We start from the raw sequence: 27,441 nt of genomic DNA on the forward strand, positions 1-27,441 counted from the left end.
CCTAGGACTTCTTGTGACAGACTCGTGCATGTAGTCCCTTCAGAGACAACATTTTATTTTCTTTGGCAAGCAGCGCTGTCTGATGACAATTTTCATTATTAGACCGAAATTAGATAATGTTCTTTGCCACACTTCTTTTAACAACAAGTAGAGAAAGAACCTAGTCCAATTTCAATGTATTTTTTCATCTGAGGGCCAAGCAGTGATTTTGCATTTCTATTTTAAGTGAGACAAGACTGTTACAAAGCGTGACTCTCATACTGATCTCTCAGGTTTGACCCTTGTTCATCAGGGATTAATTCTTTTCTTGCCTTCTCTCCTCTCTATTTCTGTGTAATACCCAAGAACTTAACAGTCATTAACTATTTGCTTTTGTTCGATTTGGATTTTTTTCCTAGTATCTTGTGGGTTAGAAAAGGACCACCCACCACTTCCAGATGGAAAAAATGGAAATGTAGGGTAGAATGAAAGGATGTCCCAAGACTACAGACACCTTCTGAGGGTGAAAAAGGATTCAAAACTAAACCAGAAAGAAACTWCAAAAAATCCACTAGCTATAGAAAATAAATCCTTCTTGCAACACTACATTAATATTTTCTGGAATGGAAAAAACAGAAGACTTCTTTCCTGATCTACACCAAACAATATTCATATGTTGCTCAACTCTGTTACTTGGTTTCCCAACCTGTGAGGAGCATAACAGCTGCTCATGTATTTCACAGTGATAGCGTAAGGTTCATCTTAAAATGCTTTGAGACACCTGCGTAAAAGCAGGTTACAGTTACAATAATCTTCTCTTACCCTCTTCCTCTCATTTGCTGATCTCAACTGACAAATGGTTGAGAAACTTCCGTGTGCAACATCGAAACATATCCTAGAAGCACCTAAGGGGTTGTGTGGGAGTCACAAGTATTATAAAACACCAGACTTGCACTCACTTTTTTGGAGCTAAAATAAATGACACAAGCTTAGGAATCAGCTCTGTCCTTGCAGCTAAGAGTACCAGCAGTCTTGTCTGGTTCTGTATTTTCACTTATCAGTCTACATGCATTTTAAAAACTCCAAAACAAATAGCTAAAATATGAACTTTGAAGGCTTAATATTCTCTAGGCATCAGACAAATTTGATTCGTGAGGTAATCACCAATGATATGAAATGATGCCCTACAGGACCTTGTTTGTCTATTTGGATTTGACTGAATTATGCAGTTGAAATCTTCTGACATAAACTCACGTCTTCAGGACAAAAAAAAAAAAGAGCCGTTCATAATTTTGTAAAATATCACATCTGGGGGAGTTTAGGACATGCACTTTAATAACACTGTACTGTGCGCTGCTTGTTTTGCATAAGAATACAGAATTTTCCCTGAGATTCAAAAATCTGGCTGTTTTGAGGAGCCTGAATTAAGGCTATTTGGCTGTTGAACTGACGGGTAACAAAGCACGGCCTCAACCGGATGTTCCTAGTGAATGCAGACCTGTCTTAAGGAAAGTTATCCCTGTTCCTGGCCAGTTACAACGACCTCTGCGCTCCTCAGAGTCAGCTGTATCTCTGCTACCTGTATATTCATCTAACTCACCTAATCACATATTTACATTTACAGTAATCTATATATCATCCAGAAGACAGAGAAACAGTTGCTCATTTCACATCTTACCTTGACAGCAAGGTTACACATACCAAATGCCAAGAAYTGGTATTTGTCTCTCTGTCGTGAGACAATATCATCTTGAAGGATCATTACACTAGTCAAGATCTACTCATCACCCCATCTGGTCTCAAGAGATTCATTCTCCTAGCCACAGCTTTTTGTCATATGTGGAGACCCCTCATGGCCTCGGCTCCATTTCAATGCCTGCACACAATGGCTACAGATCCGGCTGAGCTGAGGTGTTCATGGCATTTCATCACTTAAGGTTTAAGCTAATTGAATATTCTGATAAAACATTTAGTTCTAATTATTCTTTGGTTACTGATCTTCTCTCACATGGCAGCTCCATGTGTTTCCTGTGCTGATGAAATTGCAATTTTATGCACTGATTTTATCTCATGCAAAAAACATTATGCATATGGGAATCTGGAGTCTGGCTAAAGGAAAAGCGATTACAATTGGATGCTGAAAGTGACATGAGAAGTATTTTAAGCAAACTAGTAGTAACCATTATTTTTCTTTTTACTGAAGACATTTTCCCTAAACAAGTTATACTGCAATATGATACAGAGTCTAACTTTATTTCTTGATTGAATTTACCAGCTTTAAAGAATTCAAATTCTTGTATTTAAGTACATAGAAAAAGATCACTTTCTCTCATTTCCAACTTCCAAGAAAGCAACAGTCTTTCCTTCCGGATACATATCTGGACTAAAGCAACACAACCTACTCCACTGCTTTGACCTAAAGAAAAATAAGCAGCTGGAAAACTTGCTCAGAACATCTTCRAAAGCCCCAGGATTGGTTCAAATTCAACTCTAATTCCCTGAGAAGATTCCTAGTACAGATCACACTTCCTGATCATTTCCTTACATATGGTGACCTCTTATCTCATACTTCCTAATTTTTCTGCAAGATGATTAAAACTAAGCCTGTTGTTGGTGTTTTACCATCACCATCTCAAAGAGGATTTATTCACAAAAAAATAGTGCATCTAAAACTCATATTTCAAACTGATGAATCACATGAAGATTTTGAATCCACTTCTTCCTCATCTTCATTATCAATATTTTTCTTTAATTTAGTTCAATTTCTCCAAAGAATACAACACTCCAAAAGCACAGCTTAGCTTAAACTAGCATYTTAGCTTAAACTGTGCTTTATCCAGTCTAACTGGATTAAGGCAACTCTGCATGAGGATGAACCAATGTAATTTTAAGAAAGTTCTCAAGTTCTTCCTCTTCTCCCCATTCAATAAGTTTATTACTGATAGACAGTTAGATTATTACTACCACCACAGGTGCATTTGAAGTTCTACATTTTCACTAATGTTTCAGTCATTATTCTCATTGTTCATAGGGGTATTATATAAATATTTTTCATTTGTAAAAGAGTGTATTTGGAATGAATGTTATACCTTCTGAACAGCAAAGAGCAATAGGATAGGCATCATGTACCTTGCCTCGATTCTGTGWTGTGCTTCTTTAAGACTCTAGAAGAACAATCACACATTTATTTCTTTTGCTCTCTATACAGTTTGCAGAACAGGACAGGTTGGTGCATTGAAGCACCAATGCAAGACAGAACAATTTTATATAGATGCATAAAGTATTCCTCGAGGATTTTGCAGCCTTTGGATCTACCAGCCAGACCAAAGGTTATCATGGCAGAGACAAAAGGTTCCACGGCTGTGCCACATACATCTCCCATCAGTGGGAAGGAATCCAGAGTCCTAGATACACACATGCTCCCAATTTGCATCTAGTGCAACTACTAGGCTGTCAAACAAAATATATTAAATTTAGAGACAGTACTGTACAGGGAATTCCTCCTACAGGCTGCCAAACACTAGAAGGTAGACTGCTATTTCCTGAAACATTCTGTGCTTCAGAAGAGCCATTGACTGGGCTTTTCTTCTGTCATCATTGAATTTAATGCAGCAATACATTTTGAATAAACAAAGAATCTGAAATCATACATGGTACTTCTTTCCTGGAATAGATCATATGATTCGCGATCCAGGCTACACAAACAAGCTACATGGCTGATGTTCATTTGCTCGCCTGGTCTCCAATCTAATCGTAAGTTCCATTGCTAAGACACTTAAATATCCTTGAAGCACAAAAGTTTGTAGGACATTGCATAGATTTTGAATGTTTTAAGTTGCAGCAGTGTATTAGTCATGCCACACAGACCCCATCAATAAGGTTATCCAATAATTAGTGTTTATTGAATGCTGATGGAGACACATCAGAGTGATAAAGTTTTCAGATACTTGCTTCATGGCCATTACACACACCAGTGAGGACTGCAGCTCTGTTACTGCTTTTACTTTCTTTTCCATTTCTCTTCCAGTGCGGGTACTTGGCTGGTGTCGTGATGAACAATGCACTAGTGACACTTAGAATTGTTCAATGTGGTTGTAACACRGCAAGTCCTTTTGTACACGTTTACTGCATCAAAGCACGCTGGAGATGTATCTCAGCTTCACTCACCTCCTTTTCTTTTTTTCCTTTCTTCCAAGCCTATCCCTCAATAACTCCCTACACATTCTCAGAAATGAGCCATATCAGCTGTGTTCTGGTCTCACAGCTGTTTGCAAGCAAGTGTATTAGCGTGATGTCTCCACTGCAGGCAACTCATATACTCATTCAAGTGGCAGGAAACGCAACTTTACTACCAGATGTTTATAGGAATATGCCTATGCACATATATTTTAAAGGCAGAAGGAACTACTAGTATCATCAGTCTGTTCTCCTCCAAACAGATGCCTCAGAGTTTTATCCACTAACTCAAGTGGTAGAGACAATTATCAGGACCAGTAACTGATGGCTGAACTAGATCGCATCTTTGGAAACACATCTAGTCTTGACTTAAAGTTTCTCAAGGATCACGGATTTACCACTCCACTTGGGAAGTTGTCCTCAAGGTTAATTTCCTTCTTTGTTAAAAACTACCGTCTATAATGAGTAACAGGGTATTCTGCACTTGCTTTCCGTTGTGTTGTAAATTTAGTAGATGTCTAGATAGCTGCATTAAAGAAATTCATTGTCGGCTAAAAATCATATTCTGTTGGCCTGAGAACAGGAGAGAAAATTTAAAAAAGTCTTGTTTCAATAGAAATCAGGGCAAAATGTCAGAATTTTCATGAATACATACATAACTTTACATTTAAAAATAAATTATTAGTTATCATTTGTATTATAGTAAAATCTATGGGCTCCAAGTGAATTTTCTGTTGATAGGCACTTTGCAGAATAGGAAACTGGAGACASTTAGGAGCTTACTATCCAAACAGAGACAGAGAATGGAAAGAAGCATCTACAGAAAAGTGAGGCAAGTTGTTCAAAACTCACAAAGATCAGAGGCAGATCTAGTGATACTAATCACATATCCTTATTCCCAATCCAGTGCATCGTCCACCTCTGACAGAAATTAAAAAAGTAAATTTTCACAGAGGAAGGAAAATTGGAATTACGAAGAGCACAGAAAACCTTGTACAGAGGCAAGGGTTCTACCCATAGCTACTAATATGTGTCCATGGATCCCAAAGCAGCAAATGAACAATTTCTCTAAGGGTACAGTGGGCTCATGTTCATACAGATGGATAAGCAAAGGCATATTCATTTGCCTAAAGATGAATGAGTCAGTGGTAAACATAGTAATTACTGTTTGGGAGTCTTTCCTTCCATTTCACTGATCATGCTTCTGGCCAAGAAATGCATCTCCTGTTTGGACTGACAGGTTGCCACTGGGCTCTAGTAGCTGTTTTTTTTCTTCCTATTTATCATTTTTTTGGGGGGGGTGGGGGAGGGTGAAGGTGGAGGGGATAAGGCTTCCTCCTCGTTTTTTAATTGCATTCGTTATTGTAAAGTATTTCCCCAGCACATTATAGTTGGTGAGATGTGTGAGACATTAATGAGTATACCAGGAAAACATTTATAACAGTTTGTACATTGGCTTATAGCTAATTAAAGAAAAAAAAAGCTATAACTGACAATATTACTCTTCTTGCTGAGACAATGCTGAGGAGCTGACTGTACAAGAAGAAAGGAGGAAAAATCCAAACAAAATAAACAGCCAGATGAACAGTTTTGATTTCTTTTCCTTGTTCAGCTTTGGTACAGCATGCTGGTTGCCACCAAATGTTCATCAGTCTGCCAAGAGATAACAAGGCATATCTGAAAAGGACTGTGTGCAAGATGTGTTGTCAAGATGCCTGGCAGGTGTCTACACTTCAGGACATCACACAAACAGTTTGCAAAGCCCTAGCCACAGATTTGGATATTTTTGTGCATGCCTGATAGCCTGCCTAGAAACATAACCACATGGAGACTCTTAAGAATAGAGGATACAGCTCTCAACATGCACACGTCGAAAGCCCTTTCTGCCTTGGCACAGGTGTTGGTGGCCTGGAAAGGATATCCAAGGTCATGTGTAAAGTGCCACATGTTGCAAAGGCTGGGCCAAACACCTTTTACAGTGCAAATTCCTCAGTACTTTTCATCTTCATCATCATGTGTCAAGGAAAAACAAGTCTGCTAGAAAATTAGCTTGGTTGATTAGTGGCGCCTAAAATATTAACACAAATGGCGCACGCTATTCAAAGACTAAAGCCCTAGGAAAAAGGGGAGTTATTCTTATAGGCTATTAGCCATATGCGAACAATCTCGCGGCTTCTATCTGTAGTCTGTCAAAAGAAATAGGCTTTTCCAGAGGATGATTCGAAGTGGCTAACGTTTACAATTCTAAAGAACCTTTTTTCCTCTTCATTAATTTCAGATGGGATTAGCCTCCCTCGGCTAATGTGAGTCCAGGTGAATAGCCCTCCAAATTTTGTCAGCAGCACTGAATAACAACTAAAAATGATGCTACTTGATGTTAATGGATGAAAACTTTAAAGCTATGATGCAAGCTGTAGTAAAAGAAATCTGATTCCTTTTCTTCTTTAGTCTGTGCACACAGTAACTGCTACCACTGAAATTGAGAGGGTGTAAACAGAAATAGAATAATTTAGGCTGAAAAGAACCTCCAGAAGTTTCTGGTCCAACCTAGTTCCAACCAGGCCACTCTCAAAGTKAGCTCTTAATGCAGTGAAACGAAAGGCAGAATTTTACTCCTTGCTTTAGAATTATGAAGTGGGTCCAAAATAGTCCATCACATCAGGATGAGTAGTGGATATGTCTATGACAGATGCTAGCATAAGACACAAGCATTAGCCCAAACACAGGAACGATGTTGCCAGTTCAGACCTTACATCCACAGGTAWGCACAACGATAGACTGGGCAGAAAAGATTGCAGTTCAGCTCCTTTTATTCAGTGCTTTTAAGAGCTGGTCTGTTCTCRCATACAGACATCCTTTGGCCATACACATCCTTGCTCTCCGACACATATTATTTTACACAAGTGAATCCTCTGTCAACCTTGATATACGAACACCTTCCTTTCCCACCTGAATGCATGCAGAGTGTAGATCATTAAAACTGTTCTCTATTATTTTCACTGKCTGCTACATGAGCAATCCCCAATGGTCAGTGACCAGACAAATTCCTTTTTTTGCATGCCTTGCACAGCTTTATAACCTCATTCTATTCTTATCTAAGCAAGGGAGGTTCTTCCCTACTTTAAATACACAGATATGAAAAGGTACAGACACAGAGAGTTAAAAACAGCTTAAACAAAATGGGTTCAGTGCCRCTTAATCCAATGATCCTCCACTGGACTCTACTGGATAAATATATACTTCAGAAAAGAGAAGAGGAAAAAAATCAAAAGAACCTAGATTACATAATACGGAAGCATGAATTTTAAATGTTTCAGTCCAATGTCAAGTGAATTTTCAGTGTGTTGAGTAGGGAAGGAAGCTTTTTGCATCCATTTTCTGTGCATTTTCAGTTGAGATTTGTTTTTATTTTAGTTTTTCTACTTGAAAGCTTGAACCAAGACAGGTCCTTGAACARTGATAGCACCAGAAACAGAAGAACCCCTCAACTGGGAGACTCGGGGCTGGCTCCCTTGCAGGGGTCATCTTTCTTTTCTCTCCCATGCCTCATTTTCCCTCTCTGTAAAATGAGATGCACGATACTGACCACTGTGTGAAGATACAACCATCAGCAGAGGAGAAACCCTGTCAAGAAGCTACAGATAGCTCTAACACAAAGTCAGAGACATATTGCTAGGGCAATCATGCAGAAAACTATTTCTTGCTGATATGCTAAAAAAGGACAGAAATCCTCACTTGCCATTTGATGACAGCATACCCTGAGCAAATTAAAAACCAACATGAATTTCCTCAAAGACAAAAAAATTATCCTTCTTTTCTCATAGGGTTAAGGGAGGTAAAGCATGGGAAATGAGGCCAGGTGGTTCTTTCACTTTCTATGGTATTTGTTSCATTGAAGGATTTGAAACAGAAGAGCCCATGCAATTTTACCCTTATATCCTCTTCCAGSCTGCAGCTGAACCAGCTTGCTTTACTTTAGGAAACAGAGGAAGATGGTTAGATGACAGAAGATATGTTGTCCCATGAACAACAAAATCCTGATTTGCTAAATCCTACCTTCAACACTTCAGCTACATGGGCAAGTATCAGTTTCCAACTCACTGTTCTCCAGCATGACACGCTTTTTAAATTAGGGTAGACAGTTTGAATAAGATATTTGGGAAAGCCTCACCCACCAAAAGAAGTAAACCCTTTCATTTACTCACGCTGTGTTGACAGAGCTCCTTTAGCCTGGAGTATCTTGCTTTTCAAGAGTTTAATAAAAATAAGAGAAGTAGCAACAATAACTCCATTTTAAAGCTACTTTTTTTAGCCACTGTAGATGCCTTTCAGTTCTTGAGTGCATTTGTACATTTATTCCTGAGCTGGGCAATTAAGACTCTATATCTTGCCCATCTGACCTGTGTTTCCCAATTCTACCTATATTTCATCTCTCCAAACAGCTGTTATTCATGGTTGATTACTATCCATTTCTTAGCCTGTCTGACCCATTTGAACAGCAGAAGATGTCCCCACAGAAGCAGAAGCTCTTACATCCCACCCTCTGATTATGCAGTAAATCACTTTCAAAGATTATAGAGCAATACATAAGTAATACTCCTATGTAAAACAGTCTTTTGTATGAGCAAGTTGATTAAATCCATGAGAACTTGTACATACAAGACCTCCAAAAAGTTTTTGCACCACAAGTCATGTGTCTGAAGTTTGCTACCGATTTGTAACTCCTCTTAAGCAGAAGATGGGGAAGCACGGAGTAGGTATACAATTACGTGGTAAGAATCAGCCACGTAACTGTACTTTCAGCCAGAACAATGAATGCAATCACAAAGCAATTAGTGCAGGCGGCAGATGGTTTGCTGCTCTTTTTTTCCCTCAAGATTGGCAGGGAAAAGTTACGACAGAAAGAGAGACTGGTCTGTCAGCATCGGTAATTCTAGTYTGTTGCCCAAAGCAGAGACAGAGGGGAAAGATATATGAACAAAAGCAACCAAGTCACTGAGGCTTAATGAGTTATTGCTCATCAGCTGAACCCCAGTAATTAAGCRCATTCACTCACTCACATCACCAAAGAAACTGGGAGGTAAAATGACTTCAAGTAACATAGATTCCTCTACCATTTAGCAACTCCGTACTCAACCAAACAGAAAGGATCTGTAGTGCTTATCGTAGTGATAGACTCAGTGGGCTGTGAAGAGATTGAGGGAAGATGCTTTGTGACCCATTTCACATGTTCATTACAACASAGCAGTGAGAGGCATGCACTAACTTCAGAAATACTAGCTGATGCCATCTGTTTGATAGGATTGGATGGCTTTGCCCCTTCAGCCCTGAACTGGATGGACCACCTCTGAGAGTCAAGAGACCCTCCAGGCCCAGTGTGAAACCTATCTCTCTGTCTCCTCCTCTATTCATCACCTCAYTTTTCTGGCCCCATCTGCTGCAATAAGACGCAATGTGGCTTGCTAACCATTGAGCCATGGAGCTGGAAGGTATAAAAACCCATTTTTTAGTCCATTTCTAGCTCTCYTCTGACTGTCAACAATAGAATTAAATGATTAAGACAATACTAACTGGTCAGAATCTAACCTACTCCTTAAGGCCCCCATCAATGAAATCTTCACAGCCTCTTCAGTCAAAGCTGCCTACACCAGGTACATTCATTAACATTCAGCTATGTTTCCCGTGGCTCCTCAGGTGACGTCTGGTCACCATGCACACAATGCATGTAATCCAATGAGTAATAGCTTCTAGTTCCTTAAATACAGCCTTTGCAAGAGATCACAATGTAGCAAACTGCAGTGATCTGCTCCAAACTAGCCTATAGCTCCCACTGCAATTATCCAAATACCCTCAAGAGCACATAATTACTCTAACCAAATTCTGCCTTTACATATAGAAGAATGAAACCAATGGGAGCTGTTTGTACTTAGCCACAGGCAGAAACTGACCCTTAGTTTGAGTAACATTTAATTTAGTCTGAGTTGATTAATACCCCTTGCCTCCTTGTTACCCTCTACAGTTCTTGGCCAAAGCTTGCTGAAATCAGAAAATGTCTCCAATTAGGCTTTAAAGTAGAAACCAGTCTTGTGATCCATAACCATACAAACCACTTGTTAAGTTCTATTTTGGAGTTGTTTAATCGGTACTGAAGTGATGCACAGACCTTGTGCTACATGATTTATTTATTTATTGCAWCTACAGTATTTTGTTACCAACAGTTATCTAAGTTGCTAATCACTAGCAGAACACAAAGAAATTTCACCATATAGCCTGCATCTTCTTGCCTAAATCACCCACATACCACATTTCCTACATCAATCCCATAAATTCAGGTTAATCCAAGTAAGAACCCTTCATTCTCATATTCAGATCATTTTTTAGGATTTTGTAAAAGAAAAGGGTGGCAATTTCCTATAGAATGGCCACAATGTATATGTTGGTAGCCATCTACCATAAATTAAATGAGCATTACCTGTATGGACTCTAACGTAGAATTACTTCCTGAGCAGACTGACTACTACACAAGCAGAGAATCCTTTTCTACTATATCCTACTTCTATTTGACAAATTTGCCACTAAATTTTCATTGACCCTCACCCAATAAATCTCATGTTACCATTCCAAAATACTTTTCCTTCCAAARKGTCCTAGAAGATAGCAGAGACAAGATTCTGGTCTGATTCTGAACTGATTCCATCAGTTCATGGAATTCAACAGCTACAAGGTAAGGATAATGTTCYGCCCTTGTCCAGTTACATACTGGACACCCAAAAATCATTTCATTTGCACCTTCCTCCGAAACAGATTACATCCACAGTACATTCGACAAAGCAATGCAAGACAGGGTGTGCGTGAAAAATACCGTATGTAAAGGACTCTACAAGAAGAACTTAGGCAGGCAAGATGTATTTCCCAAGGTAGAATTTTGCAAGAATATTAAGCTAYAAGCCTGGAAGGATATTGGTTTGGAGCTTAAAGCACAGGACTGAACTTTTATTTCAAATATTCCCATAAGCTTAGAGACTTATTCAGCTTCCTTAGGCCATTATTTTCTCAGGCTTTCAGTAATAGWATCTACAAGCCTAATTTAAGCAAATTTTTTTTTAATGTTTATAAAATGCATTAGAATACACAGCTGGAAGACATCATAGAATTCAAGCTTTTATACGATAGTTATACTAATGTATAATCTGAACAATTCAGTCAATACTTCTTGTTTTGATTATTAATTAGATTCAGACTCTCTTAGATTCATTACGTGTAAAACAAAAAGAGATCACTAAATGGCTTTGTATAACAGCTTATATATTACATGCCAATGCCACTCTGTTACTACAATTGGGAGATCAGCAAATTGTTTTGATCTGTTTTCCAGTTTTATTCAAAATATCRAAATGTCAGTATGAGCTACCTACTATATCTCATAGCAGTTTGCTCCAATGGTTAATCATTTCATCAACTTCCAACCATCARTTCTTGTTATGAGTTTCTTTACTAGGTCTTTACTAGTCTCTCATATAGGATATCTTCCCCCATGAAGATATTTATGCACAATAGATTCCCTTCAATCTGCTTTTTGTTAAGCTAAACAGATTGAGGAAAGTGACTGATTTGTGAGTATTGATGTGTTTGATTTTCAGCAAGTGCTAACAGTGAATTCTCTTACAATCAGGTCCCACTCTGGTGTCTCAAGCTGTGCAGCCAAAATCCAAGGCAAATCTCACAGCATGTTTATTCAGTTGATAGATGACCCTTACTGAAGGGATYGGACTCCAAAGGAAATTGATTCACTGTTACTTTTCTCTTTGAAAGCCAACAGTCACTTCAAAATATGCCAACCAAACAGCAGCAAGAAATGTCCTATACTATTCTTGGAGCTGGCGCCAGAGTAGAATGAAAGGAGCGTTAAGTAAGAGGACAAAAAGCCTCTTTAGATGTTGCTGTATCATGAAAGACCTCAGCTTTCTTCTCTGCCCAGTGCCGGCCACATGATTCTGGAAAAAGGATAAACGCAGGCTGCCAGGTGAGGCATAGAGGACCAGGACGCAAGAACACAGTATGTGTCTATGTCCTTATTTTGCCCTAAATACCAGTTTGGTCACCCAAAAACCTGTCCTGAACGCTCTGCAGCATTTAAGTAGAGAGATCATCTTAGAATCATAGAGGTTGGAAGGGACCTCTGGAGATCATCTAGTCCAACCCTCAATGTAGCTTGTATGGGGATTGAACCCACGACCTTGGCATTAGCARCACCATGCTCTAACCAACTGAGCTAAGAGATKGTGAGTCTCCAAGTTGTTCCTAAGCAAACAAGCCAAAATGATGCCAACAACTCTTACCTTCTGATCTTGACTATATGCTAAGATCCAGTCTTCCTGCTTGGGGTGGAAGAGCAGGCTGTGGATGTAGAAGTTCAGTCGGTACTTTTGATAGGTAGCTCCTTCATCAGAACTAATCAATAAGCTGCTCTCAACCTCTGGATCAGTCAACAGCATAATCTACATGGAAGGGAAAGAAAAAATACWGTGGTCAAGAAGAGTCAGATAGAAAAATAAGGAAGTAGCTAGGAACTTCAGATAAGTGTGTTCATTTCAGTAAGCTTCAACACAAGATCAAAACTAAGCACAATCAAYCTTTCTGTAAGGAAAATAGTATAGTTAATCATGTATATTCACATACAACATATGAATATCCACATACAACATATGATCAAATAGACAAAATGTCYTTATTACTAAAATAAAACAGACATAAGTTGTCTATGCTTTGGTTAGCACAAAAATAAAACTTGAGACTTACTAACACTAGAGTGCAAACCTGTTAAGGTTACCAGACAGCTACAATAGGCTGCTAAGTTCTTCATGGATGAGTTATTGGAGAGACAAAGRAAAAGTTAGGCATTAAGGGAAGGGCGGGGGGAAGAAGGTGTACACAGAATGATCTCTAATGGTGAGGTTTGCTAGACTCTGGCAGAATTTTCAGAGAAGATGACAGCTTCATTGCTTGACGTTATAACCTGGCTGTCTGTAAGAAGCAATCTTGCTTTGGCAGCAGAACACATTTGATAACATGCTGCGTTCTTTCCCTCTCCATTTTCTATGGCGCTGTGAATTACACATTCAGTAGCGAAACAAAAATAGTCTCCGCACAGCAAAGTTGCTTTCTAGCTTAGTCCAAAATGTTAGTTCAGGAGTGACAGTAGATAATATGGCTCACAGTTGTAGTAGCTACATCTTCCCAGTAATTATGGTATTAATTGGTCTGCATTGCTGATGAATCAGAGAGAATAATGAGAAACTCCTCTCAAGTGTCGCTGTATGAGAGAAAATAYACAGTTTTGAGCAGTACAAAGAGATTGTTTCAGTCTTTCAGCAAGCAGCAAAGCAGTACCCCAAAGAAATGGGAATAGGACATCATAAATGACAAATATGAAAATTTCTGAAGAATATTTGCCCAGAAAGGTATTAACACCTTGAATCATTAGCATCACTCTTTAAAGTACTGGTGCTGCTATTGCTTTGTAAATGGTAGACACTGATTTGTCTTCAGACAAGCCTGAAAAGAAAGGACTCATATCTGGCATTTATCAGAGTGAATTCCTGTCTAGGGCTGGGTACTGCAAAAATCACTATTATTTCCCTTTCCATCTTTCATTTAGGCAGGCAGAGTTAGACATAACTTAACTCATTACCTGTGAATTATAGGGCACCATAAAGTCTTGATAGACCCTGATGATAAAGAACTGCTAAGCTGGTTGCACGTAAATGCACATATAATCCACACAGAAAATGTTCTTCATTGTTTGCCTGAGGTTATCTCTAGAAAACTTTTTTCGTCTAACAATGTGGCCTGTAACTTGGAAGGTTTGGGTTCTCCGGGTTTTCTGAGGGATCTTAGACCAGTTATATTGCCACTCTGTACCGTTTATGCAGAACAGGCTAATGTTTTATGGTAACTTAAAGGCACAACCTCCTTTTGTATCTCTTCTGTTGACCTATTTTTTGAAATCTAATGAGGAAAACATGCATTATTAAACATTCTTATTTTCATTTAACGCTTCCAAATAAATTAAATCTATAATTGATGCAATTTCTGAACTGACAATTATTGAATAGAGGATACACAGCTAGCATTAGTAATCAAAACATAACATCAATATATAGACCCTGTACTGTCACAAAGTAGCCTATCCAGCCTCTCAAACCAAAAACATATTATGATCTTTATCAACACTATTTATTTTTTATTTTTTTTAACAGAGTAATTTCTGGGAGAATGTTCCTATAGTTAACACTTATCAATTCAGTACTATGATTCAGGTATTATGACTTTCTTACTATTATGACTTCTTTTTTGAGTAGATTTTGTTTATGTTGGTATTTGGAAATATCACAGCACAGCACTAATTTGGATTATAGCAGATAGAATAGAAATAAATGCAATCAACGGGCTTGTTCCCAGCTCCTCTTCATTGACTTTGGGTTGTGCCTCTGAGGAAAGTTAATCAAGATTCATTCTAGTCTCACATACCTCCTCCTACCTGCACAAGGAGCTCATCTGACCTCATCACTGTCACTTCCAAGCACATCACAGCGTTAGCACATTTTCTGTCACGCCACTCCTCTGAGGTCTGAAAGTGCTCTTATCTCCATTTCATAGAAAGGGAATTGAGGGACAGACTATTGAGGCACTGAAGCACCTAATTCTTGATTCAATCAATACAAGTTAAGTGCCTAAGCAGACCTGCCAGCACTGATGATCTTGGCTTTAATCTCCTAACTACCACCTGGGCTATCACTAGTGTGTTGTATTTATGGTCTCCAGAAGTCCTGGCTGTTGCAAGAACAGATGCAGCGTTTCTGACATACCCAGGACACACCAGATTTACTACATATGCTGACAGCTGTAATGTTTTAGATGTGACTGAGCTGTTTAGAGCTACTGAAAATTTATGCAAGGACATWTGGAGGGTCTGAGACATGGAAGGGAGTTGAACTCATGGCTCTATAGCCACTAGAGGTTGGTAACTGTGAGACCAACTTTTAGCACCAGGACAGGTTTTTCTCCTGAATGGCTGTACCCTACCTTGCCAATCACTTTACAATGATATCACAAAATAAGCAAGCTAGAATTGACTAAGCAGTTACTATTCATACCACAGCCACAGCCCCATGTTGCATACAAGATAAGTTTGGTGGGTTTTTTAACTTAATTACAACATATTGGCACATAAACGATCAACTACATGGCCAAAAGACAGCAGTCATAGGATGAAAACAAGAAACCAGAAGCTGAATGAAAAAAATCAGTCAAAATGAAGGGGAAACACTGGGTCTGTGTACATGAACCTTTTAGTTTAGATTTATTCCCTGAATTGGCTGGAATATAAATGACAAGGGAGGGAAAGTACAATGAACTTTAATATTGYGTTGTTGCAATGTGTGAAGTGTGTAGTAACCAAATTTTAGAACTTTCTTCAAAACAAATTAGGCCAGTTTCTGCTTTTAATTAGCCTGTTACTCATTGACTTGACACAGTTGCTTGTATGGAAAACAGAAGTGGATACAAACATATTGATCAGGAGAGCATGAAAATAAAAACAGCAGCAATTACAAAATGAATCTGAGTAAAGAAGTCATAAGCTTTAATGTCCAAAGAAAACAAGAATATCTCAGAGAGGAGATTAGGAAGAAACTTTCCACTTCACTGCAGAAAGGATGCTGGATTACCTTAAATGGGAACTCCTTAAAGAATGACCTATCTTCTTACTCTGTTTCTACAAGGCCTAAAACCTTATCACTGCTTTCCAGGCTAACATTAGGTTCTGAACAAAAACATTCTGGGAGGAATCAATGTGACTTCTGCAGGAAAAAAAAAAGAAATATCATACCTCCAATCTAAGTTCTTAGCATTACAAAGCGAGTAGGTAAAGATGACCTGGCTGATAAAGTCTATCACGATTTTTGAGAAGCTCCCTTGTCAGGGAGTCTTTTAAAGACCTGAAACTGTCATGGGATAAGAAGGTCTCTCCACAGGTCTTTCCACTTCCTAATTGATGACTAGATGATAAGAACCAAAGAGTTGGAAAAAACAATTAGTTTCCACAATAGAGAGGGGCCTTCAGCTAGAATCTATGTTTTGTGCTGTACAATACACTCATTAACGATTTGGAAAGAAGGATGGAAGCAAAGGTGACAACATTTGCCAACGGCAATAAAATATTCAGGAAAATGAAAACAAAAGTCATCTATGAAGAGCTGCAGAAGGATTTTGCAATTCTGAGTACCTGAGTAGTAGAATGACAGGCAAAATTCAGTGATGATTTATGAAAAAAAGCACAGAYGGAGGAGAACAATGCCAATATAACAGACTGAACAGTGGGCCTTGAGAAGCTTTTAGGAAAGGAATCTGAGGATTTCAGTGGAGATCTCCATAAAAATACCAGTTCAGTCCTTACCCTGTATCACAAAAGGAAATACAATAGTAAGAATTTTTATGAAAGAGTCAAAGCACAAAAAAGATCAGCCTATAAGGCCACTCTACAGAGTTCTTACAACTTAAACCATAGAAGCTGTTTTAGTCTTCCATTAAAAAAAAAAAAAAGACTATAGTAGGTATAGTAGGAAAAGGAAATATAGAAAAATATCATAATATATTTGCCACAAGCTGGCACTTCCCTCTYCGAGAGGAAAGTGGGATTGGCTAAGATTCAGTCTGATTTAGCACATATACATCATTGAAGAGTGAATGAAAACAATATAGTAATAACATTCTCAGCTCTGGTGGGCTGATCCAACAACTTCTGTGTGAAAAATCTGGCCCATCATTTTTACATTGACAGTTTTTTAAACTACTTCTGATTCCACCATTACAAAATAAAGCTATTAAGACATAAGTAAAAAGAGGCATACTCTTTGCTTCTCACTTGTAGCAAAAGGAGACCCACCTTACAGAGCCTCTGGTCTGGTTTATTATTGTCTTTGTTCAAGCAAAATGAAAAGTTAGGATAAGCTAAGACTCCACTTCTCCMCAGCAAAAGTAATTGCTCTCCTTCAGATCAGCGCGCAGCAATGATCAGAATCTGCTTACTTGCACTAGGCAAAGCAAGCACACGCTGCACTTCCTGATGCTTCAGATGGATTGGGCTTTTTGCTCAGTGAAAAAAAAAAAAAAAAAGTCAATAAAACTGACACAGGCTCTCACAACCAAAGGCAAGGCACCCATTAATCATCCACCCCCTGAAAAGAGAGAAACTTGATTTGCTTTTCCTGGAGGTGATAAATGAACACAAAACATAATTTATAGACCTTCAACATGCTACATTTTTTTTCATGCTTTTTTGGTGTTAGCTCTGCTGATGGCAGATTGCCCTTGACAGTTACAGTTACGTAGATTTTTACTGTCTTCACAAAGCAGCTCAGGAACATTATGCAAGATTATTTAGTTGATGCTTCTAGAGATGGAACCGTGATCCTTATATGTCCACCCTGGATGAATGCACTTGCAAATCCAGAAACCACRGCTTAGTCAGAACAAGCCCAGAACTGCTCTCGACCAGGTTTTTAGCCCTTCATAACTCTATTAGGACCAACTTTTCCCCTAAGGTTTTGTGCAAAAGAGCATAGCATCAATGAAACAGAACAGTATGTAAAAGCCAAATAAATTCCAGAGATTCAGCTGATTTATCACTCACTTCTTATGTATCAACACATCTGAAATACATCACCTGACTAGAAGCATGAATAAGGGAGTCAAACTTCTATGCAAATCTGGTAAAATTTGAAAGAGTCTTCACCCTTCTGTCACATTTCTTCTTTATATAGGTGATGACGCATGAACCTAAGCATTGTATAGAGCTAACAGGATTGACCTGCATGGAAAAAGTAACATTTCTCACAGGAAAACATAAGTGCWGTAAGAGGAAATCAGCAAGGAGGAGCTTAAATATGCCATTGTTAGCAACAGCAGGGCATTCGCTCCATGAAATCTCAAAACATTTGAATTTTCTTCCAGTTTCTCTGCATGTCAATTACATAATATTAGTTTTTTACATGGCAACTGATTGAAAGAGCATCAGTGCAAAGGAGTCCCAGCATAATGAAATACAAGTTTTGCACTTTACATATCGCTTCTGAATTTGGATTGCCATTTATAAGGCATGAATACTGTGTAAAGAGAGAACTTGATTCTCCAGATTCAGCAATTTGCACATGCCTTTCAAAGCAAGGTGCCCTGCTTTTAAAAAAATCCAACTAGCTCATTGTCTGAGCTTTTTCAGGACCCATAATAAGAAGTGAAATGAAACAAGCCAAAGAAAAGGAACTGCTTTGGTCATGACATTCAGAAATAACCACTCCATAGCACAGATTAGACCAACTTCTTTYAAAGGACTGAGTTCCTGGAAGCTGTACATGACCGCAAGAGCAAATAAATTAGGGACAAAATTACCAAARAGAAATAATTCAAACATTCATTTGGATATTAAAAAGAGAAAATCGAAGCACTTGCAAAGTTTAGCAGGCTTTACTCATAGATTAATATCAAATGCAGAACTGTGCTCATCAGTAACGCCACCTAAATTTTGCCCAAGTATATGTTTTAAATAAATTAGATAACTATTAATACCTAAATGAAAACATTAGATGAGCTAGAGCTGACAGTTTTGAAGCTCTCTCTAATGGCAATAAAAAGACAAGGTTAGTTTCTGAGCAATTTAACTAAGACAGCATTAAAATAATATACCAATAATTCATTCAAGGCATGGGGAAGTGTTTTATTGCCAGAAGCTCTGTTTATTCAGGAAGTASAGTAATCTGTAGGAAAATAAAAGGTTTCAGTGACAATTATAAACACTATTACAAACAYTTTCTAAATCTTAGGAAAAACAAAAGCCTCTGAATGATTATCTGGTTTGGATTGATCTCAAAAATAGGTAGAAATTACCATATCAATATAAGAGAAAGATCTGTGATCAAGTTACTTTGCAAAAAGAACTCAGTGTCTTATGAACAGAAAGGTTTATATTCATAGAAAGAGGCACAAACCTTCTCCTAAAAATCAGTCTGCACTTTCTGGGGGGGAGGTCTCCTTTAAATAAAACTAACCATTATCATCGTCATTAGACAGCTGACTTCAGCTTCAGACTCAACCTAAGGAACAACTGGACTGTGCAGATTTAAGTATTACTTCCCCCAAGAAAGGGGGAAGTTCCCCCCAAGAAAACCACAGGAGAACCATACGTGCTAACATATTACCATCTTCCCCAAAATGCAGCTGTTTTAAGGTAAAAGATACAATATGGTGAAAGGTGACATTCATCTTGTTTGCACACATGAAAGATATTATGGACATTAGTCCATTCAGTGATAATTTCTTATCTGCAGAACACTGGATTGTAAAAGGCCATCAYTTAAGAGAGGAAAAATTATCATCTGCCAATATATTTGAAAGCTGGGATTGTACAGTGCTCTTAATAGAAAAATTGTTGAGAATTGCATTTGGCATCTTGATGAATGTGGTTTGAAATAAAAAGATGGTTCATGACTGGGGGGGGGGGGGAAATCTACTTAAAGAAGTCCATTTCAGGCCAAAAGTGACAGCAAAAGAAAACCAATGAAAATTCTATTTTTTTCAATCATCTGTGGGGATCATCTGGACCTGTTTTTGAGACAAAAAAGTGAACTATTCATCAACAACAACTTAAAGAAATAAAAGAAACACTGTGCAACTCCCGCTTATCCAAGCTTCAGGAAGGAACAGAAATAGTCACTTCAATGAACCTTCTGATTTCCTCTTCAGTTATACAGAATATCATTAATTTAGTTAAAGACCAAATCACTCTCAAAAGGAAAAAGAGACATTTTTGGCGGAAAGTTCTCTTTGAGAAGGGGTCTGCTTCCCTACTTTACCACAGACGCAGCCTGTTTTCTGGTTGTGTGTGTGGAAGTTATCACAAAACACATGAGACATCACTCGATCTTCACAAAACATCCTGTTTAACGTCTCACAATGCAAAAGGTACAAGGTATTTGACTTGATTTTACAGCACGTGCCTTTAAATGCCTAAGTAAAAAGCATTGGAAAGCCACTGTAGTCTACTAGACACGCACACATATACCATCCAGGAACAAAGAAAACTTCAGGAATTTCTAGGGAATATCCCTTCAGACAACAGAAAACATTGGAGCTCTCTTTGCAAATACTTTTAAAWTTTTATTTCTAGAAACTACAGCAGTTATTTTACCTTATCCACTGAAGATGACCATAGTAGAGCTTTGAAGGCTACCTTGGCTGAACATAGTATCTTCCTTCTATTAAAGGATTTAAGAAAAATATGGCCTTACTGTTTTTTTGAAAACTGTCTAATCCTCTGCTGCCTGTCTCTAGCCCACTTTTGTATTTTTGGTTGAACACAATATTCAGGGTACTATTCAGATATTTTAGAATAGAATGGTATCAATCATTTGTGTGTGTGTGTGTGTGTGTGTGTGTGTATATGTGTATATATATATATATTTACTAATAACTGCGAGATTTTTATTTTAAAAAAGGGCATTTCCAATTACTCCAGGTGAGTAAAGGTCATTGCCACTCACTGTCCCCCCTTCCCCTATCATGAGTGAAATAATTAGCATTTAATATAATAATAATAAAAAAGCTTTCACTCTCACAAAACCTAAACATTAGAGGTAAAGGATTTTTTTCATGTCTAGGAACTTTTCCATTGTTACAGCTACTGTTATTATTTTTGGTGATAATCATAATTACTAGCTGGCATTTCAACCCTTCCTTTTCAAATACGGTGCACAAGAAGAAACATTCATTAATATGTGGCTGTTATCTGAATGCCAGTGAACAACTACCACTTCTCTATATACTCTATATAGAATAACTACGAGTTCTCTACCCTGAAATAAAGCAAGCCCAAATCAGTATTAATGCATTAATATTATTAATGAGCTACTGCTGCTATTATACATCTTTCTATAAATTGACTAATCCCAGTATAATGTGGTTTCTCCACATCACCTGAATTTCCATACTGCCACAGCCCCAGGTGTAGGGTTGGCTCAGTGCCGTATYGACTCATGACAAGCACACACGAGGCAGAGGCATCAGTGCAGATGTGGTTCAGTTCTTCTCTCAGCTACTCCTCCTTGGGATCRGTGGAGATGCTAAGAAAATCCTCAGTGTCGGGGAGAAGATTTTGCTCAAGAGAGAGCAGTGAGCTGCTCCTGGTGCTGAACTTCAGCTCCAAAAATATCTGAAGCATCTGCTGGGATGGGGCTGATCCTGTTTCTATCAATACCCAARAGAGGGCAGTGCACCCCCACACAGCCCGCTTCATTACTTGCAGCTAATCCCYGGGCGAACATTCATCAAGTGGACAGGTTGCTACCTACAGCCTTTTCTCTCTGCGGCCCAGCTTTGGCAGAAGCCCCATTCTCAACACTTGCTCACCTCGGATCAAACGTGAAAAGATCCAAAAACTTCTCGCTTCATTAAAGGTGAAGCTTCCACACTTTTTTTTTTGCATGCTGCTGAGTCACTGCTTGTGAGCTGGATTGCRAACAGTGAGAAACCTCAAACTTCACCTTCCCAAGAGCTAGCTGCAATCCCAGCAGCCAGGGGGGAATTCTTAAATATATTCCTTTGCTTTGAGGTAGCTTTTAATTAGTGGAAGAGGAAAAGAAAAAAAAAAGAATAAAAGAAAAGAAAAAGAAATACAAGAAGYAGAAGAGTCCCTAAAGATTAGCATTGCTTTTTTAATTTCAGCTTTTTAAACTGCACCTTCCATTGCCATTACTTAAGAATTAAATAAGAAGATTTTACGTTGTCCTCACATCTTAATGAGGACTTTAAAAAAATCTCATTTGCTCTACCCTCACCTCATTCAAAAATAGAAGCAATACTAATAATACTAAAAACAATAAAGGAAACAGTCCATTGATGCATCTTATGGATTACTGCAGAATATGTCAGAGCCACTTTGACTTTGTACAGAATTATGAAGTGATTTAGGTAGGAAGAAATCACTGGAAGTCATGTAAGCCTACCTCTGGCTCATGCAGGACAATGCCGTGTCTTGTCTTATTGATTTGGAAATACTTAAAGGATGGAGATTTCACACACTCTTTGCGTAATCCTACCTGAAACTGTTTAGTGTTCATCCAAGTGGTAACCTTCATTTTAAAGATCTGGGGTTACAATGCTAATTTTGGAACAAACTGAAACACCTTCAGTTTTACATTYTTCTTAACTAAAAGGTCCATCTTAACTTAGTAAAAACTTTCCTGAGGTGATTTATGCTTTTCACAAATGTTCTAGGTGATTATTTGGCAAAGAGTTATCTGCCTCATTCACATTCTAACCACAAGAAGAACTCATTTTTACAAATAATAACAACAATTTCCTCGACTTATGTGAGAGTTCTTGTTTCTTTTATAAATAAAGGCAGTCTCTCATATCCTTTCTTGTCTCTGATCACACATAAAGAAAAGGTTTCATTTTACAGAGCCCTGCATGGTTAGATCTGCTATTTCTCATGCTAAGAGAATGAAACGATCAAAAACTCAAAACTGTGTCTGTTTTAACAACAGTTTGTGTTCTCTGAATTTAAGCGATAGAAATGGCACCCTATTCTGTTGTCGGTGACCTGTGCATAAATTCAGAAAAGATAAAACTTTACTTACTGATTGCTTGCCAGATTAAAAAAAAAAAAATCTGAGAAACTTTATGCCATGTTTCTTTGTGGTAATGGCTAACAGGATTTTATTCTGAGACCACTTCTCACAGTTTCAGTGTTTTGTTATTAAATGATAGTGCACTTATAGGAAGAGGTCAAGATAGAAGTTCCAACATGCTGGATGCTATATGAAGGTATATTTTCAAGYAGCAATTGTCTTGCATCAAAATTACATCAAAATCACCACCACCACCACATTTCCTATTCTCTTTTCACTCCCAGTGGCTGTATTTCTGAACTAGTTGTGGTATGCTGACCACATTAGACTCTTCTGAGGACTAAGGTAAAACTTAGGTGTTGCCCTGTCATGACTTTGGGACACAAAAGAACAGGGGTGACATCAGTGCACTTACCCGTCTGGTCAGCGTACACATATGCCATGCAAACATTCTGCTCCAAATTGCAGGGGACCAATGGCTGTTGCCATTTAGATCACAAGTTTTGTGGATTTTTTTTTCATATTTTACCCTCCTTTTACACACTGAGATAAGCAAGGTTAAGCAACTCCAGTTGCCTCACTGGATTCACTTTTCAGCTAAATCACTCGGTTTCAATGTTGTTTTGATTTGTGCATCCTGACATGTATGTGTGAACCCCTGTTTAGACAGTGTAAGGTCTTTGAAATAAACCTGCTTTTCTTTACTTTCTTCTCACTAACCCTTTAGAGTTGCCTCAAGCACCACGTATGAAAGGATAGTTTTTAGTTTTGGTTTTGCCACTGGAAAACAGGCAGGCTATAGGAGTGCTGAACACATTCAAAAAACTCTCTATAGAGGTCCTCCAAGAGCATCTTTTCCACATCAGAGGAATGAACCCATACGTCTWGAGACATAACCCAAAACTTTTATTTCAAAATTTGCCTTCTCTGGCACCCATAGGGAAGACTTCTGCTGGAAACATAAAGACATAGCAAAGTACCTTTAGACACAGTGAAGTAAGGGCAGCAGGCTAACCCTTTTAATTAAGACATCTCAGAACACACATTTGTGAGCTGAGATTGCCTTTTCTTCAGTTTTAGAAGAAATCAAACTGATACTTRTGGACTCCCCAAACCCAAAGCTCTACCATAGCTACGAACAAAGCACCACTTAAAAAGCCCAGTGAGGCTTATAGTTCGAGTGATGCTGAAGTGCTGTGCAAGACTAAAACACAGGAGAGTTTCACCTCCAGTGATCCTGTAGCCATGCTGAAAATAGAATTCAGCAGGCTTAGTTCCTAATCACCCGATGTAAACATCAGCTYCAAGAGCAATCAGTTCGGAGGTAAGGAACATGGAAAGATTAAGCTTCTCATTTTTTCAGCTCTCCCTTAAATCCAATTCTAGATTCTCATCTCTTCATTCAGCAGCCCATTTGTGTCTAATTCAATAGCTAGATATGGAATCAAATTTTCATATTCCTGTTTCACTATCATTCCACAGTATTTTCTTCTTTTACATATACTTAATAGAAAGTATCACCACCAAAAACAGACTGAAAAACTATTCTTAACTGTAATAAAGTAGAAACTTGCAATCTGAAAKAAAACCTGAATCAAAGCAATGATTGAATTTGATTATTATATTTTGAGAAGAAATTAAAAAAAAATGACAGACAACAAAAATATCAGGAAAACTACAGTACTGTAGGCACTCTATCTTAATGTGATCAAATAAAGGCTCAATTTTTTATAATTTGTTCCTTTGCAACAGATTTTCTGCATTGTTCTGAACAGGAAAAATTCATTTTTGTAAGCTGAGACAGTCTTACTGAATCTTGCTCAGAGGAGAAAAGAAACTACAGCTTTGTAGTGATCTGGAATGCGTTGYGTTCATACATATTGCCTGTATTTTGTTCTGTTGCTCAGTAAGGCATTCCTTTCATTAAAAAATCTCCTGAGATTAATTAATCTTCACACTAACATTGTGACAGAGAAGGAAAGTGCAGATATTAAGAGGGAAAACAACTTGGACAAACTCTTCTAATTAATCAATAGCAAAACAAGAAAGAAGTTACTYGTACTGCAAGCGTACTACAATAATATCTTCCAGCCCCAAACACCGAGCCTAAGGGTTGCTATTCCTACAAAGCAAAAGGGGATTCTTGGCCTAAAGTACGCTAATCTAAGCAGAGCAAATGGGACAGGGAAAGAAGGATGCCAAGAGAGTAGCTTTTCCCTGCAGGGTAAGTCAGTGATAAATTAACCATCCACATGCCTTTCCTATTTCTTGTGCATATTTGAACATCAAATGATTTCAATTTCACCCTCAAAGACACTGAAAACARCACAGATGACTGATACTCCCCAAACTGTAAAGTTTGTAAGCAAGGGATCACTGCATATAGTCATTGTTGGGGTTAAACATGGACAGCTTGGAGCAGGACAAATCTCTAATATATTGTGAAGATGGATGAGCTGATGGCCAGGCAGCTGCTCCATAGTTTTCAATCCTATCTACAGGGAAACAGGAATTTACATCCTGTTTCCAGGAATTCATCATTTCAAGAATTTCTGGTCTGTTTACTTTTATTAAGCCTCATGAACGCTCAAATCTTTCCGTGCATCTTTCATCAAGCCCACAGGGAGGCTAGTCCAAAGTGAATAAAGCTCATTATAAAAGAAGCTTCTCATGATATTCATCCTATATATCCCTGTTTTCCATTTRATGCCTAGTTTTTGATTTCCCTTAGTTGCACCTCTTTCACACCACCACCATGCCCTCCATAAGGTTTTCTTCTTGRGACAGAGAGAACTCTCAGAGGGTTCATTGCTCTCAGCTGGTCTGTCCCAAGACCCCATACAGAATGCTCTATAAGAATGTTGATAATATGCTCTATAAGAATGATGACAATATCTCTCATATCCATATGGAGCAGAAGTGTGTGTCATTTTCAGTCTTTGATATCTCGTTAGCTAAACTCTGTGCTTCCCTTTGAACTATCTATTTATTCTTACGGTGTTTCAGGGCAAGGCATAAATAAGATTCTTCACAACTGAAATGCAGCAAGGTCCTTTWGGCCTTTCAAGTCTCTGAGTGAATTGTTTGTAGCAAGTTTAGCCATTATCCACATTTGACATCACTGCTGACTCTCATCTAGCAAACTAAGAGAGAGAAGGCAACGTTAGCAAGTTTGACTCTAACTCTAAGTAAAGATGTACAAAATACCTGCCTTTCTAGTCGTATATATTCCAGTGTAGACATGCAAAATGCCAAGGAATTATTATTTGGTTTAACAAACTGCATAAGTACATGATATTATAMGAAAAAATATCTGATATGAATTAACATGTGAATTATTTTCTGCCAACCTCTCCAGTCAAAGCTTCAGTTTCTCTGGCCTTCATAGGATCACCAATTGAATTACAGACTTTAAGTGTGAATCTGAAGTGTATCATCCTTAGCAAACTTCCTGAAAAGGTCCAACAAGCACCAAGTTTGAATAATCCTGCAAAGCAAAGTGTTGATAGCCTACTGGGGCAAACCACGCTCAATCAAAATGCTTCCTATGGCTCGATGGCATTAGACAAGGGGCTCATCAGTGTAGAATACAGCCCTGTTGTACTCGGTTGCAGAGGTGGCACTGGCATCACATTTCTACACAATGAGTCTGGGTCTCAAACGTTATACCTAGGAGAAAGCAGGGGGTTAGTTGGCAAGAGTGAATCTTGCAGTTTGGTTCTGGACAAAAGCTGGATTGCACAACTGACCTACTGGRAATAAAAGAATGCTGTTTTAAAGAGATACTGGAGAGTTTCAGCAACTTGGAAAGGTGAAAAGAAAAACTCATGGAGGACTGGAGCTAGTGCAAGGGTCAGGCTGCATGGGATTGCCTCTGAGGAGTTAAGTTTTGAGACAACCAGATGATAATGCTAAGCTAAACACATCATTTTTCCAGAAACAGAATAGAGATAAAGACTACTAACTGGGCAAAGGGAGAAGAAAAAATTCCTACCTAGCTCAGCATGTGCCAGACTTCCAAGAGACAGACAGCACTACAGCAGGAAAACTGTACTTGAAGGATTTTTTAAGGGTCATTTCAAGAACAGACTATGATTTTCAATAGTCAGTTCTACTGAATCACCTTCTTCAAGAGCACCAGAAGTATACAACTAGAAAAGAACTCCAAGACAATAAATCTCATCAACTACTCAGGGACCCTCAAAGAACAAAGTGACCCTGGAATATACAGAAATACTCTGCAAGTAGTCTGAGTTCTACTGCGAATAGACTGTGAGCCAAACTGTCTGCTTGGAGAAACTTTATGCTGTACTAAATGCAGAAGCTCATTCTTTTACACACTAGAATTCACTCATACATGTAATACATGGAGAACACATGGATTAACCTTGACGTACTTAAATCTGTTGAGACACACAACTATTGCTGTAGGGAGGAAGAAGTGGGGAAAAGGAAGTGAAATCAGAAGAAAAATAATACCACACCACTGGAATGAGGACAGAGAGCAGGTATGGAAATTGTACACTCTTTGTCCCTTTAAAAATAGAAGAATAAAGCACCTCCTGCTCTCCCTTTTGTCCTCCATAAATGAGAGGCATTGGTT

The 27,441-nt window shown here is 38.3% G+C and overlaps 1 protein-coding gene across 1 annotated transcript in view; it reads right to left on the reverse strand.

Annotated features, from left to right (window-relative positions):
• Positions 1-27,441, reverse strand: part of LOC146601361 (VPS10 domain-containing receptor SorCS1-like) — a 303,293-nt gene that overhangs the window by 103,598 nt on the left and 172,254 nt on the right. The window contains exon 5 of the mRNA XM_085308294.1: positions 12,495-12,653. Coding sequence (XP_085164420.1) covers positions 12,495-12,653 — 159 coding nt within the window. The remainder of the gene's footprint in view (positions 1-12,494; positions 12,654-27,441) is intronic.

Source organism: Rhea americana, unplaced genomic scaffold, assembly GCF_003343005.1.
Source record: "Rhea americana isolate MKP2758 unplaced genomic scaffold, rheAme1 scaffold_104, whole genome shotgun sequence".
Classification (NCBI taxonomy): domain Eukaryota; kingdom Metazoa; phylum Chordata; class Aves; order Rheiformes; family Rheidae; genus Rhea; species Rhea americana.